This window comes from Vanacampus margaritifer, chromosome 6, assembly GCF_051991255.1.
Source record: "Vanacampus margaritifer isolate UIUO_Vmar chromosome 6, RoL_Vmar_1.0, whole genome shotgun sequence".
NCBI lineage: Eukaryota > Metazoa > Chordata > Actinopteri > Syngnathiformes > Syngnathidae > Vanacampus > Vanacampus margaritifer.
Window position 1 is genome coordinate 13,551,241 of NC_135437.1, and position 16,244 is coordinate 13,567,484.

The 16,244-nt window shown below is 39.4% G+C and overlaps 1 protein-coding gene across 1 annotated transcript; it reads left to right on the plus strand.

Moving 5' to 3' along the window:
* Nucleotides 1–1,649: 1,649 nt before the first annotated feature.
* Nucleotides 1,650–13,935, plus strand: c25h12orf75 (chromosome 25 C12orf75 homolog). The gene is made up of 6 exons (XM_077569148.1): nucleotides 1,650–1,888; nucleotides 5,996–6,020; nucleotides 6,800–6,835; nucleotides 7,707–7,786; nucleotides 8,157–8,186; nucleotides 10,256–13,935. Exons 1-5 carry the CDS (start codon nucleotides 1,837–1,839, stop codon nucleotides 8,159–8,161), a joined length of 198 nt encoding a protein of 65 aa, XP_077425274.1. The 5' UTR covers nucleotides 1,650–1,836; the 3' UTR covers nucleotides 8,162–8,186; nucleotides 10,256–13,935.
* Nucleotides 13,936–16,244: the final 2,309 nt, after the last annotated feature.

Sequence of the window (16,244 nt, forward strand, 5' to 3'; positions counted from 1 at the left end):
AGCCCTGTGAATTGTCCCTAGGTGTGATTGTGAGTGTGGATGGTTGTTTGTCTCTGTGTGCTGTGCGATTGGCTGGCAACCAGTTCAGGGTGTGCCCCGCCTACTGCCAGAAGACAGCTGGGATAGGCTCCAGCACCCCAGCGATTTACTGGAATGAGTTGCCAGTAAATTCCTGTAAATTAGAATACAAGAAACAGTTGTAAACTAGATTACAGTGAACTGCTGTTTTCTTTTCTAAAAAAAAAAAAGAAGAAGAAAAAGGAAATAAGTTCAGTAACTGTAATTTATATAAAGTAAATACTGGTAAAATAAGTAATATACTGTAATTGATTTTCACAGTAATCAAATGAGATTTTACAACAAGTAGCTGGCAACTTTTTTGGGCCAATTATTTCTTGTAAATTCTCTAGTCAATTTGTTACAGCGTAAGATGTTAGCTAGGAGGCACAAAATGAGTTATTAGTGTCTTTAACTGTTAACAGAAGCATGTTGTTTAAAAAATTGAAATCTTGGAAACCATGTACGTAGAAGAGCAGCATTCGTTCCATAATCAGAGATGTTTTGGACCCCACTGGTGACCACAACATAATTACAATGCAAATGCAGCAGGGTAGCAATGCATTGACAAAGAACAAAGACAAGTCTCGACAAGCAGCTCAAACACAGCCTGGGCCGGAGCGCCGTTCCTTCCTCTCTCCCCAGCGAACGACTTGGCGCTTTAATTGGCTACGGTGTGGTTCCGAATCAGATGACTGTGATGACGATTAGGTATTTTCTAGCGTGGCTCAAAGCGGCCATAAAAAATATTTGCTGACCACCGGTGAAAGAATCAAATTTCAAACAAAGCACTGATTCATTCGAGCACAGGACACCACTTGTATGTAATACGAAGGTCTAGTTTTTTATATATTTTGAAAACAAGAATTTCGGATGATATCTGAGGCAAGAAGTCAAACCAGGCCAGTCTTCTCCACGAATTGTTTCCTGTAAAAGAAAGAACACTATTTTAAAGAAGAAAGCGCATTGCACGTCTGTGGGGTGGACTGGCCATTGGATAGATCTTCTCCGGGCGGTGAACGACAAATGGTAATCTGCATCGCCCCCGCAATTAGTGTCACGAGGGATGTGGAATTCATATGCCAAATGCAGACAAGACATAGGAGTTAGGAGAAAGAGTCTTTATATAAAAAAAGACAAATTAACGACAGACCTATAGGATAGAATGAGAGTGACTGACACTGGACAAACTAAGATATGTACCTAGCAACTGATTACATTAACACACTATCATCATAAGGGACATAGTAACTGCCTATGCATAGCACAAACCCAAAACACACTCATAACATTGACAATCATTGCTGTAGATTTTTAGAAACTTAATGTCAGTCAGGTCAAAGGTCTACACTCGGCCTTGTCACCAGTGGTTATGCGTACACGTGTCCAAGTCGTCTTTAATGAGAAATAGATGCATGATAGTCTGAAGTTTTAACATAAAATGGAAGCTCTCCATTGGTTACTTCTACACACACTCCCTCCTCTCCTGGTTTCCAGGGCAACCGTGTCAGGGTGTAACAGACGAGCAAATCACATTACGGCAAAGCATCTTTCTCTCTTCCCTCTCGCACACTGTAACCCCCCCCCACACACACACTCCCCACTCCAGCATGTGTATAAAAGCCCCTCGCTCCGTGCTTCCTGTGCGTACTCGCAGTGTAACCGTGGGAGACGCTTCCTTGACCTTCCCTCCTCTCCTAATGTGTTGCTCGTTCTTCACCTCCTCCTCCTCCTCGTCGCCGGGCGTCTGACGCTCACGTTTGGACGACGGCGGCGTTCATGAGAAAAATGGGTTGTGGCAATTCGTCGGCCGCCAGCACCTCAGGAGGGGGTGAGTGTTTTTGTTTTTGTATTTTAGAGGAATGCGAGACACAAACATGAGGGGAGAGTTATCTGTGTGCCTGCACCAAAGCTGGAAGGTGATTAGAATGCAAATGAAACGCGTTGGGCTCGGAGTCACTGATGAATAAATAGAAAGCATTTGCATGAGGAAATGTGCCTACTTGGACTTTTAGTGATTGCAATTCTGTGGTTCAATTGCACATTGATTGCTTCTGCCTGTGCGCTTGAAGAATATCTGATTCAAGGCCAGCTTTCATTCATAAAAATACTTGTTTGTTTTTTTACACGCATTCACTCATCCAAACATCCGGTTTGTATTTATTTGATTTAGCCTGTTAATCTATACATCAATCTTCTAGCAGCTGGGCCTCGAATCTCATTGACATTTTGGATAATTGTATACATTCAACTTTGTGAGACCAGTTTAGGGAAGGCCCCTCATCAGTTTTATAGTCTATACTTGATGGGATTTGGTGTACAAGAATGTCCATCAAACACCTTTGAGATGAACTAGATCAGAAAATGGGCTAAATTTGATTAGATTTTTTATAATAACCAATAATAGCAATGGTGTCCCAATACTTTTGTCCATATTTCCACAAGTGTTTTGGGTGAGTGTGTGCTGATTACTAGGATGAACAATGATGTTTTGAGGCACTTCTTACTTTTCAGCATGAGCGTGTTACACACTCTTAAAAATGCTAGGTCCAAAACAACCCAAGTAAGTTTGGTCAAAAGTTAAATCGTCACATTACATTTCTGGGGGGTGCAAAACAAACCATATTTTTTTGGGTAGAAAATAACCTGAAAACTTTAGTTGTTTTGAAACAAAAACAACCCAAAAGGCATGTTTGCCACGTTTTCACTGTTCTCTGACATCATAGCATTGTGACAGAGTGTGAGACGCCTAAGTATATAACAACAAATACTGTTAGCCCCCAAAAGGCTAACTATGTTTAATAAATTCAAATGACCCACATCTGATAAAGAGCTGACAAGTCACAATTTTGAGGGCTTTCCAGTACTGTACTTAAAACCTCGCTATATCTTCTGGCATGTTCATTCCTGATCTCCCAGGTTTTTGAGAACATACACCTCATCTCACACATGAAGTCTGCCATTTTGGTTCAAAGCACACCTTTAAGTTCATCCTCGTATAGTCACAGCTAACTATGAGTTGTCGCAAGATGGCGCCAGAGCCCTGCCTGATGGGAAACTAGTACAGTGGTGTCAAGGAACCATGTTGAAGTGATACATCTACACTGAAACACAAGCTTCGTATGAGAGGGAGGAGCTAAATTTAGTCTCAATTGCTAGCAGACTAAAACATGACAGAATGCCACGTGCACTTCCAATGCAATTTTTGGAGAGCAATCTTCTAATGATGAAGGTAATGTTGTAAGATGATTGTGGTGTATTTTAATGATATGGAAATGTATGCAAATTGTTAAGCGGGATCTTAATTGCCCGCATTTTTTATATTCATCTCTATTACTGTATTTTTCGTCATTTCCAGGGATTCTTTAAAAACAAACTTGTCTGTGTTTTTTTTTTAATTTTTTTTTTATTACTACCAAATTTGAAGTACAGAATTTGCGGAAATTTCTGAGTTATCATCATAACGTGTGCATGAAGTCTGACAGCCAAGTTTTACGACTCGCCATAAAACACGGAAATGCTATAAACTCAGCTTCACAAGGTCAGAGCCAGACCAAACTTTGTTGGTGATGATGATCCCACCCTGAAGAGATTCATAAGTGTCCCCTACTGGCAGAAATGTAGAGCTGCAATAACTCCAATAGAAGGTTGCGAGTGACTTGTATTTACATAGCGTTTGCAGACACAGCTGTTGAGTGGACTTTAAGCATGTTTAGTACCACAATTGAGGTACCACATTATACAGAGATGAGTTCACCAACGCAAAGGTGGCAAAAGTAGACAACTCTTGGCCACAGTCAACACCCGACCATTTCTTTCTCTTTCTCTCATCGCGGCAACATGCGTATCACTCCATCACGACACACGTTTGAGCTTTTCAAGCTAACTAATCAAATCATGAATCATTCAGGAAGCGCAGCGGCTGAGTCACGCACGTCAATTTTTCAATTTCAAGCTTCAGTCTTTGCAGACTCAAGTGACCGCCCATGCACACACTGTACTGCTCATCCTTGCCCTTATTTACACAGATGCAATTCCAGAGATATGAATGAGCTTTTGTTTGGCCTCTGAATGGGCCCCTGTGTCATGTCAGCAGACTTATTTTTTGACAGCTCTAAGGGAAATTCACTCTTTTCCCTTTCACGCAAACACTTCGGTTTTTTAGTAAGAGATACATATCTTGTGGATTGTGTGCATTGTGTTGTTCAGATTGCACACTAAGGACGTCTGTCGACTGATGTCTTGAACTTAAATAGACTGGGTGGTTCAACAAAGACTGAGTTGCGAAATATCACTGGGATAACCCAGGGCATTGCTTGAACGTGAAGTTGATATCTTGATAAGAAAAAAGTAACTTTGGTTATAGTACTTTGAAGATTTTTTATTATATTATTCAACAGAAGAATTTTCAATAATCATTGCATTTGCAGTATATGTAGTAGGGAAACTCAAATATCCTTTTTGAGTAAACAACATCTTCAGCAGCTACTTTAAGGGTTTACAGAAACAAAACAAAAAAAAGGTGGATGGAGGATGCAGAGTTTTACTAGTTGCTTGGAGTAGGAAAGTGTTCTCTGCGATATTTTACATTAATCCAAACATAACACTTTTATCTATATATGCACACTTTCATTTTGGAAGAGCAAAGAATTCCTTGATGGCATTTACGCAACTTGCATTTATTTAACACTGGAGATAATTATCAACATACCAAAGCGTTTCACTATATTTTTCTTACATTTGCAATTCTGCCAATTTAAGTTGTTAGCCTGTTTAAAGGCAAAAGGCCTAAATTTAAATAAACACCCAATTAAGAAAATATTTTTTATTTTACTACTGCTACTAATAATAATAGCTCTGTAACTATGAAAGTATAGCTAACAAGGCTAATTTTGCCTTAGCTTGCTAGCTTAGTAGCTGCTAGCTATACATATGGAAAACTTTGCTGTTCTGGGAGCAAACAAGACTTTGTACCTTAGAAATTCTTCTCGTTGTACATACTGCAGTTCACAACATCAATTCATAATTATTCAAACTTAATTTCAATTAGCATGAGGAGGAAAAGTGCAAGTGTTGCTGAACTTAATTCAATATTTGATCAAGTCTGTGAAATAACATCATTTAAATCTGCAAATGTAAAGAATTACACTTAAGGAGTTAAATTGAACTCCCACAAACTTAACACTGAAATTTTAACACATACTTGCTTACCGCTTATTGTGGCGTACTCAAGATGTCCGTCACAGCACAGCACTCACAGGTCGCTTCCAAATTGGCTATCGATCGTTTCAAGCCACAATCTGTGGCTCAGCCCAACTCATTGTTGACCTCAAGGATTTGCGGTTGTAAATATTGATTATTTATTATCTTCAGCCCGGCCACTTTCTGAGCAGATTGTGGAAATTCACACCACAACACCAAATAATCGGTCAGTATACAGTATAATCTTTTAGAGAATTCAAAAAATTGCTATACTTGTACGCCGCTCTAAACACCTCAAAGTGTTTAAAAAAAAGTGTGTTGAGACGTAAATAACAATGGCGGCGTACGTCCAAATAAAGTTTCTACAAAATGTATTCAACTGGAAATTATTTTTGAAAATTGAATCTTATAGTTATGTTAGTAACAAACCAAATAAATAATAAAGAGCAAACTTGTCATGACAGTCGGGATTCCTTTTAATGTTTGTGTTCAATTATCTGTTACTTAAAGGATGGTGAGATTGTGGCTATCGATGCTATTTGTCAGCATTTCTGTCGTGTTTCGCATTGTGTTAGCATTAAGCTAGCTGAAGTGGCTCTAACGGTGCTTTTAAAACCACAGTTTCTCTCACTGCATTATTAAATATCTTACACTGTGCAATGAATTGTTTGCGAGGAGGCCTTCAATACTTCGGATGAACTAAGATTAAGCGTCTCTTCTTCTCTTTCGCTTTCAGGGCCATCCGAAGCCGCCAGGGAGGTGTGAGTACAGCAGCTCATTGGAAAATAATACGATTTGTCACTTAACCAACTTTCATCTCCGTCACTTGAGATCATTTTAATGCCAAGAAAAGTGTCCGCCTTGACCCGTAAACGCATTTAGTCACATGCTCGCTTAATACAAGCGCCCAAATGACCAATGAAATGAAAACAATAAGGATATGTGAGCATGAAAACAGATTATTTTGCCTATTTTACGGAGGGAAGCAAGTCCTTTTGCCTTTATTAGGAAGCGTTTATCAAAGCCTGGGGAGGGGCTTCCTGGAATCACTTTGTGTGTGTGTGTCTATTTGTTTGTATATATGTGTGTGTGTGTTCCTCGATAAACACCAGAACAGCACAGGACTCATGAGAGCTGACAGCAGCACGTTAAGACCGCACTGCACAACAAAATATCACCGAACACACACACGCGTGCACACGCACACACACTATATGAAACATGCGATTGAAGAGAATCATACATCCATAGTGTGATTTATTTGATGTCATTACTCTACAGTAAAAGTGACATTAGGCAGGGTCCGTCCGGGTTTTTCAGCCCCCAAGAGACAAAGGAGGAGCCGATTCTAAATGAGTAAATAAAGCCATAAATGAGCCACCCGCAATCATAACAGGCCGCTTAATCCTATCAGCAAGCGTCTTTGTTGCTAACGCTGGCGTAAAACGCACAAGTGCACACATGTGAAGGTGGGGGCGGGGGGTGGGGTTGGGAGTTTGGGGGGTTGAGCCGACTGACATGTGCATCTTCTCTCAATCAGGACAGAAGATCCCTTGGTAGACGATGAGAAAAGAAGGTACTTTTGAATTCTAATGTAATTAAACTGTGCGTCATTTATACTTTTTACACATTTAGTAATAACTCTTTTTTGCTGTGATAGCAACAATGCTGTACGATACTGGAATTAAGACTTCTTTTGCAGAATTAACACAAACAAACCCATTTTTGTTCCCCAATACGAATTGATGAAAATTGATAAGGAATTGGAGCAATAATGGAATTGGAATCACTGAAGCTTTATCAATTTACATCCTTACTTGTGAACATTAAAAAATTACACTCCAAATCACATTTCCATTACACCTTGGTCATTTCTTCTTTTTATGCTTCAAAGGGGACATCCAATTAAATATGGAGTTTTTTTAATGGCAAATAGCTGAGAAACAAACACAACGTCCATTGACTGAGACATCCTTGTTGTTATGTCAAAGCGAAAGGGTAAGCAGAGCTGCATGGAGTTTTGTTGTATGTGCAGATTAGCATTAGCTAACAGTGTTGTCTTCTGATAAGTGACACTTACTTGATTGCTCGGTGAAAATTAAGTTGATGGGGGGGGGGGGGGGGGTATTTGTGTCGGAGCAGTGTCCCAAAGTGGACTGTGTTAGTCGGTTAAGGTCCAACTGTGGGCCAGGTCGTTGAGATACATACAAAAAAAAAGGAAAATAAATGCATAATCGTTAAATGTCTACATAACATTTTTTTTTAATTTTAATAATTATATTTCATTATTTACAAAATTACTTATGATCAAGTCTATTGACCAATTATTAATGAGATGAATGAATAAAACAAAAATAAAAACATTTTAGTTAACCCATTTTAGTGGATAAAGTGTCTTGACCGTGTAAATACATAATGACGACAATACTCATCTGCTGTCCACTCAGGAACTATGGCGGCGTTTACGTGGGTCTCCCGGCAGACTTGACCACGGTGGCTGCAAGTCAGTCCAAGTCGAGCCGAAAAGGTACAACGCCCCCTCGTGTAAAAGCTGCTGACACTCTCACAGGACAAATGAGGACAAGCAACAAAGGACTGAACGTCTGTTAGTGTGCGAAGCCAAGAGGCCTGCAGCGTCTTAACATAGTCTTGACAATCACGTGTTGCTTTTTTATGACTGCAATCACAACATCAATCTGCTTTAGTGTGCTCTGCCAACACTAATTTTTGGCCAATACAATTGAAAACATCAGATTTTGTTCTTACACATAATCATCTGCTGATTTTTTTTGTGTCCCGCGGCTGCGCAGCAACAATGACCTCTTTTTTTTTTTTATACAGTGAACAAAATGTTGTGCCATTGTTTGTCTAGCCACTGATTATCTGTCTTCTTGCAGACTAGCAGCCAGTGAAGGGGATCCTACAAGGTACATACGTATTCAATCAAGTCAAAATCACTCCAAAAGGTTCCTGTAAGAGCACTGTGACCAAAAAAAAAAAAAAAAAAGTAACTGAAAGTACGTTACTAGTACTTACTACTAGTGAGGGCAAAGAGCATACTAGCACATGGAACTTAAGATGGATGTTGAATAAATGCTCAAATGGCTCATACAGTAGCGAAAAAAGTTTACTAGTAAGCAAAGCTGGCTTTACCCAATGTGCTGCACAAGGCTTGATTTTTATACAGATTTTTATATGGAACCATCAGCTAGTTACATACACTACAAAATAAATTGAAATTTATTGTCTTCAATTTGGTATTTGTAGGAACATTAATTGGACATATTTGCTTTACCTTTAACTCTATATTAGCTTTTCCATTTTAACAGTTAATAATAACTATTTAAATATAAAAAAGTCAAACATTATATGTAGGTAAAAAAAAATCCAGATTTTTCCCCCCGACACCCTTAGCATTTGTTTTTATTGCTAAATAGATGAACTAACTTTGCAAGTGGTATAACTGTGCACTTTTGTGGACAAAGGGCAAAGGTCATATTACTTGAAGTACATGTTGTCCAACCATTACATGTTGTCAAATGACACCCTGAAATTGGAAGACTTTTCCTTAAGTGACCCAAAATAAACAAAAATGACAATATTTAAAAAAAAAAATGCACTCTAAAAACAGTCAGGTCAAAAATAACCCAAATTGGGTCAAAAAGGCACTAATCCAACTTGTTTGGGTTATTCAATTTACCCAAAAAGTTGGGTCAAGTGAAAACAATCACATAACACAAAACAATCCAAAAATGGGTTGCTATGTGGGTTATTAATTTAATTTGACACAACTTTTTGACTTAAATATGCTTGGTCAGTTAATTTTTGACCGAGTTCAATGGAGTTATTCAATTAACAAAAAAGTTGGGTCAATTGGATACCCCCACAAAACAACCTCTAAGGGTTGCTTTGTGGGTTATTAATTTAATTTGACCCAACTTTGGGGTTTGAATAAATCTTTTTGTTACTCAGTCGGTCAGTTCTTTTTTTTTCTTTTTTAATTCAATCGGATTAGTCAATTAATCCAAAAAGTTGGGTCAAGTGAATAACCCACAAAACAAACCCCCCAAAATGGGTTGCTTAGTGGGTTATTAACTCATTCACTGCCATTGACGGCTATAGAATTTTTTTCCCACTTTTGTTAACAAGAGTATGAAAATCTAGAAAAAAAAATGTATTGTACATTTAGAACAGATATAAAATTTGCGATTAATTGTGAGTTAACTATTGAATTCATGCGATTAATTACAATTAAAAAATGTAATCATTTGACGCCCCTAATTTTTTGATAATATATATATTTTTTTTAAATTAGGGGCACTAGGCAATTATTATTATTTTTTTGTAATTAACCGCATTACTTCACTAGTTAACTCACGATTAATCACAAATTTTATATCTGTTCTAAATGTACAATAAAAAAATCATAGGTTTTCATATTCTTGTTAACAAAAGTGGGAAAAAAATGTGAAACTAATAGAAATAGTTTGAATGAATTTTTGATGTCTATAGCCGTCAATGGCAGTGAATGAGTTAATTTAATTTAACCCATCTTTTTGGGTCAAATAATTCAAAGTTGGGTTGGTCCATTCTTGGCCCAATTTCAGTTATTTTGGATCCAACTGCTTTTAGAGTGACAAAATGTGCGTACACTGAGGCTGTTTCTGCTCAAATTTGACTAATGTGAGTTCAATTAAGCTTGCAACTGTCAAACTATATGACATATATAGTTTTTTATGAGTGCAAGGGGAGCTTGAAACAGTTCAGAGAACTGTCAGGGTACCATCACATTTGCATAGCTTGCTCAAGAAACATGCACCTGTTGATTTTTAGGAGTCATAGGAGAATCTTGAAACAGTGAAAGACAGCAAAGAATGATCAAACATGTTTTTCAGCCAAAAAATGAGTGGTGTAAAACATAATTCTAAAAAACTTGCTTGCCATAGAAACGGATGAACGGCAATCTTATCACAACTTGTGTTGCTCGTCCTGACAGGCACCTTGCATATTCTCCTTGAGGCGCCCCGCCCCCTATGGACTCCATCGCTGACTGACGTGTCAGCCCTTTTAAGGCGCCGCTTGAGTCAAGATGCAGACATTTGGTCGGCTTTCCGAAGACGGCTCTGGTTCGTGGACTCGTCACGGGAGGCGCAGCCACACAGAGCGGAGCTCTGCAGACGCCAACTATCATCCTTCGAAAGTAAAAAGACGGGCATAGAAGTGGACAAGCGCCCCCTAGGGGACTACAAGGCAGCAGCGGGCACGGAGCATCATGGCAGCCATCTTGGTGTGTCAGTCACAGTGATGAAATGTCGCTGGCCAATTATTTTTTTTCCCAATTAGCACGCCACAAATAGCAATGACCACATTAGTGACTCACTGCAGCGCCTTGGACTGAACGAGAACGTCAGAGAAACGTCGGGAGGTCCTTTAAGCTACACTCACTGCCCACAATATTAGGCACATCATCATCACTGATAAACATATTAGTCAAAGCAATACTTTTCTGACGGTGTTAATCAAACCTTAGCAAGATGTCATGAGATCGTGCCAATGTACCTAATATTGTGGCCAATGAGTGAACACTGAAGAGCTAAATTTAAGATGTTGTTTATGACATTTCTGAATGTCCCTGTGATGTTCCACTCTACCTCTTATTATCTTGGTGAAAATTGGCCCATTAAAAAAAAGCACTGACCTTGTAATATGTCCCCTGAACGCCACATTGACGTGACAAAACTCTAATCTGCAGGCTGAGAGGAGAAAGAAACACCAGAGGCACATTTGCAACACTTTGTCATCTCCACTTAATTATAGCTGTCATGCCCGCAGGATCAAGAATTTTCGTATTGTTAACAATGAACACAACAACAGACTTATGCCATTTTGTGGTCTCTACTTTAAACAATAGGATACATTTAGCAAACTATTTCTAATGTTTGGGATTATGGTCTAAACCCATTTGTAATTACGATGTAATTATTTTTTTGGGGTGACTATTATCATTATATTGAGATGTACAGTGTAATATATATACCCAAAAATCTAAGTTTTATATTGCTTGTCCTCATACGGTTCATGGGTGAGCTGAAGCCGATCCCAATGAAACAGAACACCCTAGACTGGTTGCCAGCCAATTGCAGGTCAAAACAACCATTTAAACATATTCAAACTTTCTTTGCGACAAGAAAAACTGTTTGGAACCATTTAAACTGTTTGGTAAAGTCTGGCAAAAGACTTTACAATCATTTACAAACTTGAACAAAAAAAAACATTCACTTTACATGCTCACACAATCGTAAATCTTCTCCGCTGAATGAGATACCAACATTACTATATAGACTATAGATTAATGGCAGAGGTAAATTAACTAATATAAATGTTTGGATTAATTAATTTTCAACCATTTAAACAATATTGGATCATTTCCCGTGACCTCACGGCACACTGGTTGGGAATCACTGCAAAAGACTGTTGGGAATAAATTATTATAATTTCAAGGAATAAGTATTAGAATTTAGGTTGTAAATGTAGGTCAGTACTTCTGATGGTGTGTAGGCCAGCAGACAAGACTTTGTTGTCCTAGAATGTTCACAACTGCAGTCCAATAATGATAAATATATTTTAAAAATGACATACATGCAATTATATAAGGTATAGAATCCCCTTCTTTGTCCCACACAAAAACATTCTAAGGTGTGCAAGGTCAAGAGGATTCGCCAGCCAGACTCTTGACAACTCGCCTCTAATTGGAGGACGGTGGAATTAGGATAACTTTAAACACGAGACTCAAGTGATTCTCCTTCCCCCTCCACGCTACACAAAGCTCAACCAATCGCCGGAAAATCAACCACTGGCCTGGCTTTGTCCTCTTTGCCGTCAGTCGTAAGTGATTCACTGTAAATTAAGCAATCATGGGGCTCACAATGTTGTGGCAAAAACTCTGACGCAGAGGACACCTGAAATCATTTGTTGCACCATTTTCTTGCCGATGCATTCATCTTAGCAGGAAAATGCAAACGACCACATTTTCATCACCTTGGTTTGAAAAATTTGTTTTCCTTTTAGTATGACTGACAAACCCCCTCACCTAAAATACAAATGGTAGAGTCCAGTGCATGTTATATCTTACGCCATTCTTCATGAAAAAAGAAAATAGAATCTCACTATGGATGGTTACACCCACCCCTGAAATAATAATGGTACAGTCCCATTGTTTTCCATGAACCGTGCTAAGTAACAAACAAACAAATAAAAAAACAAAAACAAACAAAACAAAACAAACAAAAAAAAAATATATATATATTGAGTCACAATGGAACAGTCGCGCCTCACCCTGAAATAAAAACTGATATGGTCCTGTAATCGTACGCTGCATTCGAGGAAGGTGGGAAGTCGGACACTTGGATTCTTTCCGTTCCAACCTCAAAGCGTTCAAAGAAAATGTAAACAACAAAGATGGCTTTGGGTTACATGAAGTTACTTTGTAAAAAATAACTAAAATATGTTTATAATTGTGTAAATTATGTTTTACCATTCACAATCTTTGTCAGATTTCAACCGTTTTTTTTTCTCTCCTGACTTTACATCTCGCATTTCAGAGTTCAAAGAAGTGCTCCCGCGCGTATTTGTTGGGGTGAAGTGGGAAAAATCAGACTTCCCACCTTCCTCGAATGCAGCATTACATCATCTTACTTAAACCAGGAAGTAGCCTGCTAACCACTAAACAAAATGACAAACAAATAACAATAGAGCACCGGACACCTCTGTTTGAGAACGTTACTGTCTTTTTCGTGACTAATGGATCACATTGGAAAAGTACTGTCTCTCCATCTTTCGTTAGCCTTTATGAACCAAGAAGTAGACAAAAACACACACTTGGCCCTCTATGCTTTCTTTTCTTTCACCCTGTGACCGCTTCAACCTTGGCGGTCTGCGCTCGACTGAGCGCCATTCTCGTTTTGTTACCTGCATTTGGCTGCTGTCTCTCCCGGTTCTGTCAACCACATCGCTTTGCCCTTTAAGATGGCTCCTGCTGTCTATGATGAATGTCACCGCCATTGGCCTGCACACAGGGGAGCACAATATGGATGCGAGTCACAGTCTGATGTTTGTTTCATTGTGCAACAGCCTTGGAACGTTGTTCTTGTATTACATTATTTGGTCATCAATTTGTGTGATCTTTTGTGTAACAGTCTGTTCTCACAAGAGAAATGAGTTGGATTTTGTGATGTTTGCAGATGCAAATGAGAACAGAACTGACTTTTTTTTTTAATAGAACATTTAGAAGAAGAAGAAAAAAAACAGTTTGAAACTTGTTAAGTAGAAAAATCTACCCGTTTTTTTTTTTTTATCATCTTATGGCAGCTGTCATTTTGACATTATACTGCCCTCTGCTGTTGACTGGAAATGACATTACAGTGCCTAAAAAGGCTCAGCTTGCAAACGTCACATGACCAAATCTGAGCCTTTAGGCGCTGTGTTTAAACTAGTAAGGGTGCACAGACTTGACATCCCACAACACAGTGCTTTTTGTATCATTTCCTACTAAATATAAACCCACTCATCACACATAAATCATTGTTGATGGCGTCAGAACAACCAACTCTTAGTGGTGTAAACCTTTTCGCAATGATCTGGAATCAATGATTTATGAGTAAAGACTTTTCTATTGTCTCTGCTCAGTGGTGGTTATTGACCAAGGCCTTTCCCAAAAGTATCGGCCCCGCACGATCAATATCCTCGAGTCTTGAGGGGAGCTCGCTAAGGGACAAAATTAAGCGACATTCGTCCTGACTGACCGGAGTCTCCGCCTGCATGCGCTTCCATCAATCACAGCCCCCACAGTGGGGGTAATTGACTGTGTTGTGGGAGCGTGCGGTGGCCACGGAATGAGCTGCTGGTAGATGTGGCGAGGCGTTAACGGTCCACTCGCACAATGCACAGCGGTAAGCTTGAGTCTCTGAGCAGCCTGCACGGCATTATGCCATACATGAAGACTGTGCGAGCCTCCTTGTTTTTTGCATATTCCGTGTATGCCTGTGTGACTCTGGGTTCTAGTCGAGGCTCGAAGCATCGAAGCGGGGCGCTGGCATATGCCCTTTTTGCAATTAGTCCCGAGCAACAAGGGGCCTGACAAAATTATGCCACATGTACATTAAGTAATCTTTTTTTATCTACACTGCTCCATCTGTTCGATGGTAACCATTTTCAGTTCGTTTTTGTACATCAAGGCAGAGAACTGTCAGCTTCCTTTTTTTCCATTACAAGAACACCACACCAGGTAATTTACTGTGTTTCCCAGAATGCTCTCATTCGAGTCTAGCCATTTCCTTTTTTCTTGGTCCCAAATGGACACATTGCTGTTCCTTATTTTCTACCTGTCCATTCGCATCATGCTTGAGTTCTTCAGTGTTTGTGCGCAATCAAGAATCAGGTGAACCGTGTACGCGAATGATGCTTTACAGTATGTCTGATGCGAGGGGCCACGTGCTGGAGCACACATCCTTAATCACATCATGTGTGCAGCTGCTCCATCTCCGCATCACAGCTGCTCTTTGTCCACCTCTAATCTCTTGGCTTCATGGGGTTTCCTTGATTGTAAACCAATTATCTTTTTGTACCTAGGAAGAGGAAATTGCTGGGTTATTTTTATTCCAGATGATCCGTCCGTCCATTTTCTTGTCTTACTTTATCTGAGTTTGGACACACGGGTTTGGGGGAAAAATCAGTCCCATGGATGGATAATTTTGACTGAAACAGCCCAAAGAATACAAAGAATAATTTCATAGCATCTTTTTTTCATTTGACCCTGATATGGGCATATCACAGCCTTTTGCGGTTCCTTGGTGGTGGTCATATGATGTAATAATAATAATAATGGAATTGATCAGAAATTCAGGCCCAATCTAAAAATGTGGTCATCCAGTGAAGGTCCTTTCTTTGTCTTCAAATGCTGCAGTTACACTTTTGTCCACTGGATGTTGCCACTGTGCCAATCTGTAATGTTGCAATAGCCACCTCCTCACCAACAGGTGGCACTGCAGCACAAGCTTGAACTCAGTTGATCATCTGCTGGAGCAGGACACAGACACACAGCTACCTTCCTTCTGATCCATGAAAAGTGAGAAGTTTGTCCTTCTCCTGCCCCTGCAGCCTCTTCAGCCACTTAATAGGGATACGATGTGATAGACCCGAAAGCGTCTTCCAGAGGTTTTCCCAGGTTGGAATCACTCTGTGATGTGCGGTGCCAAATATGCAACAACATGGATGTCATTTTATGTGGCACGTGAAAACTCAGGTTAGGCAGGTAGCTAAGTAAGTGAAGTAGGCCAGTAAGTCGGTAGGTAAGAAAGTAAGTAGGCAAAATAGGTCAGTGAGCCAGTTGTTTGGTAGGTAGTTAGTGTACTTAGGTAGGTAGGTAAGTACAGTAGTTATGTAAGTGAATTGGTAGGTAGGTGTGTATGTTTACAGTATTTTGGTTGTTTAATGTCATCATACAAATGTGAATATCAACGTAGCAAAAGGCAAAATCTGGTACGAGAGCCTTCTCTCTGGACGACAACCTTCCCTGGGGACTACAACCATCTTTCAGGATGAGAACCTACTCCAGGGACTAGTATCACCTCTCTGGACAAAAACCTTCACTTGGAACTAGAATGTTTTTTTGGAGACAAGAACTTCCTTCTCTGGTTTTCTAGAATAAATGACATTAATACTGGTTCACTGACACACAGTGAAGCGCTAATTAGTCTGAAGAGAAGGAAAAAAAACTTGGAAGCTCTTGTTGGTTTACTCACTTGATTAGTTTACAGCTAGTGTTAAGTCCCAATTAAGATGTCTTTTTATTGTCTTCCAAAAGGATTACGTACAATGCTGGAAACAATTTGTCCGCTGGTTCAAAGAGCCACTGAGAAAAAGAGCAGAGATCTCTTCTTTAATGAAATGCTTTGTTTCACCCTCATCAATGATATCACTGATAGGAG